This window comes from Otolemur garnettii, unplaced genomic scaffold (genome assembly GCF_000181295.1).
Source record: "Otolemur garnettii isolate 467f Iridium unplaced genomic scaffold, OtoGar3 scaffold00045, whole genome shotgun sequence".
Lineage (NCBI taxonomy): Eukaryota > Metazoa > Chordata > Mammalia > Primates > Galagidae > Otolemur > Otolemur garnettii.
The window spans coordinates 6,157,825-6,162,591 of NW_003852440.1; the positions used below are offsets into that span (position 1 = coordinate 6,157,825).

The following is a 4,767-nucleotide window of genomic DNA, read 5'->3' on the forward strand; positions in this document are numbered from 1 at the left end:
AAAAAAAAAAAAAAAAAAGGAAGAAAGAAAAATTGGTAAAACTGAATCTTTGATTTGGTTAATAACAATGTAGCAACGTGAACTTCTTGATCATTATACTATGATTACATGATCAGATGTCAACACTGAATAAAGTAGGATGAAGGATATAAGGGAATTAACTCTTTGCTCTATTTTTACAACTCTCCTGCAAGTCTAAAATTAGGTAAAAATTTTTGAAAAGGAAAAGAAAATACATTTTTTCTTAATTTATCCACACTATCACTTTCCTACATAAAAATAAAGTGATATAATAAAAATAAAACAAGGAAAAACTCAGGCGGTGCCTGTGGCTCAGTAGGCAGGGCACCGGCCCCATATACCAAGGATAGTGGGTTCAAACCTGGCCCAGGCCAAACTGCAACAACAACAAAAAAATAGCCGGGCATTGTGGCTAGCACCTGTAGTCCCAGCTACTCGGGAAGCTGAGGCAAGAGAGTCACCTAAGCCCAGGAGTTGGAGGTTGCTGTGAGTTGTGTGACACCATGGCACTCTACCAAGGGCAATAAAGTAAGACTCTGTCTCTACATAAAAAAAAAAAAACAAGGAAAAACTCTTTAATTTTTTAGAACCTATAACAGGGTATCTGAAACCTCTGGAAAATATTTACAGCAAGAAAATATTTTGTATTTAGTAGACAGATTTTTAAATTGTCTACATTTCCTTCTAGAGAATAATTTGAACTACTGAATTGAAATTAGAAAAAAAAAAAGACATACCCATCCAATCAATCCAGGACGTAATTCACAGAAGTATTTGAGATCAAAAGTACCAATTCGAGGATTTAATTCATGACCAATGAAGAAATCATAGACAGCATTTCCTAAGGAGAGAAAAGTTTTTACCTAGTGTTCCAAACCCACTCACAAGGCCTTAAAACTGGTCTGTGGCCTACAAGAGCCTGAGGACAGTCCTGATGGATGAGCAGCGAGGGAACAGGACAGACCAAAGGAGCCCAGGGATGCCCACCCCAGCTGAAGGCAGCTACTAAACCCTTTGGGGCCCAGAGTACTAGATTCCCTCAATTTTAAGGGAACTGAAGTCTTTTTTAATTTTACATTCATAGTCTTTTTAACCTTTTTTTTTTGAGACAGAATCTCAGTCACCTTGAGACTGAATGCCCTCAAACTCTTGGGCTTCGGCAATCCTCTTGCCTCAGCCTCCCAAGTGGCTTGGATTATAGGCACCCGCCACAACACCTGCCACAACTTTGCTCAGGCTGGTCTTAAACTCATGAACTTAGGCAATCCATCCATCTCAGCCGCCCAGAGTGCTGACATTGCAGGCATGAGCCACCATTCCCAGATAGTTTTAAATTGTCTGTAGAGATGGAATCTATCTGTATTACCCAGAGTGGTCTCTAACTCCTGGCCTCTGTGGTCTTCCCACCTCAGACTCTCAAAGTGCTAAGATTACAGGCAAGAGCCACTGCACCTGGCCAGTAACCTTTGTTTTTTTTAATGTTTAAATAGTTTAACCTCTGTGATTTTTTGTTTTTTTAAGGGTGTTTACTATTTTGGACAAAAAAAAAGTATCTGTCATAAATTGTGATGCCTGTAAAGTAATCAAGTGACTAACAGAGGAAGAGAAATGAATAAGTATAAAGGAAAAATCAAAACTATTTTCTTCCTTTAAACTCGTTTTCTTTAACTTTTTTCTTAATCTTTTTATCTATTCTTATTTCTCTTCCATTTCCCATAAAAGGAAATTAGAAAAACAGCAATCTACTCAAGGCTAGAAATGGCTGCTGGAGTGCTCTGAGATGTATTTATCCAAGGTGCAATTTACCACTGCTCACCAGAGCTGGCCGGTGACAGTTCACTCCTGGGAGCCTTCAAAGAGCGAACGTAGAGATAAACACTCAAGACCACAGAAAATATGGTGGCTGCAAGTGCAAACTGAAGAAAATGACTGTACACATAAGAAAGCTCCACACCCCAGAAGAGAGATGTTCCAACGATCGCAGATGTCAGGATAAAGGCATAGAACCCTTCAAAACAAGAAAAGAAGGAACATTAACACTAACCCGGGCTCACAAGACTTACACCATTATAAACAATGCAGTGTTACTTTGACAGTCTTAATTTCATTACTCAAATTAAAGACACACAAACATGCAACAAGCAATGCCCCGAGGTATAATCTTCAATATAGATAGATACCATATCTTACATAATTTTTCAAATATTTTAATACACTTAAATTACAATTAATATTTTTCAAATAGTCTTTATCTGCTTTTAATTAAGGCAAAGCTGAAAAGATGCACACAAAAATTCACTAACTATTACAAAGCTGAAAAGAATCTCAGAATCTACATAATCCAACCTTTCATGGGCAAAGTCAAATAGCTAACTGTTAACAGAGCTGGTGGGTTAAAAACACATTTCAAAGTCTAATAGTAGGGTAATCTTGGTAGGTATAAAATTACAAATATTTATACCTACTCTAACTTGTCCATAATGGTTTCAAAATTGTAGACACATTCTACAATCTCAAGACCCCACCCTCAGAATGAAGGTCACAACACAAGCACTCAGGGCAGGCAGGTGCTGTGAGGGTGCACAAAGGCTCTGCCATGCTGAACAGCACCCTGAAAGCTCTCCAGGAGAGCTCTTGTCCCTAGTCAGTGACCAACAGAGAGAGGCTCAGTGCCCTGCCGTTATTTCTTTTGGCTAAAGGAGTAGTTCTGCATAAAGAGCTGTGCTCCAAGCCAGTCGTCAAACGGCATTTAAAAGAGAGATAGCTGCTGTTCATATAAGAATTCTAACACCAAAGGTTTTGCAAAGCAAAACGGCTGTCTCAAATTTATTTAAATCCCTATTTTCTATGTATCAGATTTGTTCCAAAGAAGAACTTCTAACATTTTTAACTTTTAAAAATACACATTTAATTTTCATAAAATGTATGAATATTAAAAAAAAGAATAGTAGACAAGGCAGTTTTTTGCTCTCTAGCTTCTATGCATTAAAAACAATCATTCAAAATTTCTTAGGACTCTCCTTAGTTTATAATGGTAAAATTTCATGAAATGAAATCTCTTAATGCTTGAACTAGAGTAACTAGATGAGGAAATTTTTAAAAGGATCAGTTAGGCCAGCTGCTCCTACGCAGCTCCAGTAGCTCCATGTCCAAGTACTGTGCTCAGCCTCTGAATGTCCCACACCTCTTGAAGGGAAGCACAAATACAGGAAAAGACAACTTAGAAAAGAATGGGTGTATACCGAGGGTGGTGAGTTCAAACCTAGCCCCAGCTGAACTGCAACAAAAAAAGTCAGGCGTTGTGGCAGGCGTCTGTAGTCCCAGGTACTCGGGAGGCTGAGACACGAGCATCGCCTAAGCCCAAGAGTTGGAGGTTGCTGTGAGCTGTGTGACGCCATGGCACTCTACTGAGGGTGATAAAGTGAGACTCTGTCCCTACTAAAAAATAAAAATAAAGAAAAGAACAGGTACCCCAGACAGAAACACAAAAAAACACTAAGATGGAAAGACCTGATGGCAAAAAGTAAACAACCCTCCCCTCTGAGACAGCTTCTCTGGCAGGGTAAGCACACTACTGGGGGTTGGAGGGTAATGACTTTGGTAAAAGCAACAAAAAGCCTGACAGTAGCAGCAAACAAGTGTTAAGTACCTACCAGGGGCGAGGCACTGAGCTAAGTTAGAAGCTGCACATGCTTGGCCCTAAAAGGCAGAAGTCATCTAGAATATCTTTGGCTCTCCTTTTAATGATTAAGTGATTGCAGAGAGAGCAGATGCTGGAGAAGTCACTCAATAAAAAGTATTCAAAGTTAGAAAGGTGAGAATTGGCTGGATAAAAAGGTCAAGCATTAAAATATATAAGGTAATTTCCAAGAAAAAGAAAATACTAATTTAGTAAAATAGTGAACTTTAGTAAAATTTATACTTTGCCAAAGTCTTCACAAGTCAAAGCTAGACGGATGCCCTCAGCACATACTCACACCATGCAGAGTGCCAGACCAAGTGGGGGCAACATCTGCCTATTTCTTCAGCCACTAGGTCAGCCCACAACTCCATCCACCCAGCATTCAGAAATAAGCGCCCACTATCCGCCCAATCATTGTCCTGACACCAGGGGTACCACAAGGAACACATCCAGGTCCCAGCCCAGGAAACTGCATTCTAGTGGAAAAGCCGTAATGAGCACATATGCTGCTGTGAGAAGGGCACCACTGTCAGAGGGAAAAAGAAAACAGGCTGGGGAGACACAGGAACCTGCAGATTTCCCTCAGCACAGACAAGACAGACATGGAGCAGCAGCTGCCAGACATTCTGGGGGGGAAGTTCTCCAAGGAAAGGCCCTGAGAAGAGTGGGACGCACATTCGAGAGACAGCCCAGAGGATGGGAGCAAGGCCAGGAGTCGGCCAGGACACCCACATCAGGGTAGGAATTCTCAGGCCACTGTCTTGCCTCAGGATGATAAAATCCTTGGCAACTGCACTGATTTCCAGTAGTGATAAATGCTATTAAGAAAATAATACTGGATGATGGAAAAGAGCAACCAAGAGGCTACGTTACTTTACATGGCAAAATTTTTACACTGGCTATGGATATAAGCAGTTTATTTGCATGCCCTTCAAACTATTAAGAGATAATTTACTAATTACTACTCTGATGTAGTCAGCTTTAATAGTTTAAAAAGTACAACACTCAGAAGTTGAAGCTCTCAAATCATCAGTATCAGCTGAATCTTTAGGGAAAAAAAAAAA

The 4,767-nt window shown here is 40.0% G+C and overlaps 1 protein-coding gene across 1 annotated transcript in view; it reads right to left on the bottom strand.

Moving 5' to 3' along the window:
* The window catches only part of LBR (lamin B receptor), a 29,094-nt gene that overhangs the window by 8,871 nt on the left and 15,456 nt on the right, over nt 1-4,767 (bottom strand). The window contains exons 7-8 of the mRNA XM_023513896.1: nt 1,838-2,036; nt 759-862 (exon numbers count right to left, since the gene is read on the bottom strand). Of these exons, the coding sequence (XP_023369664.1) occupies nt 759-862; nt 1,838-2,036 (303 nt within the window). The remainder of the gene's footprint in view (nt 1-758; nt 863-1,837; nt 2,037-4,767) is intronic.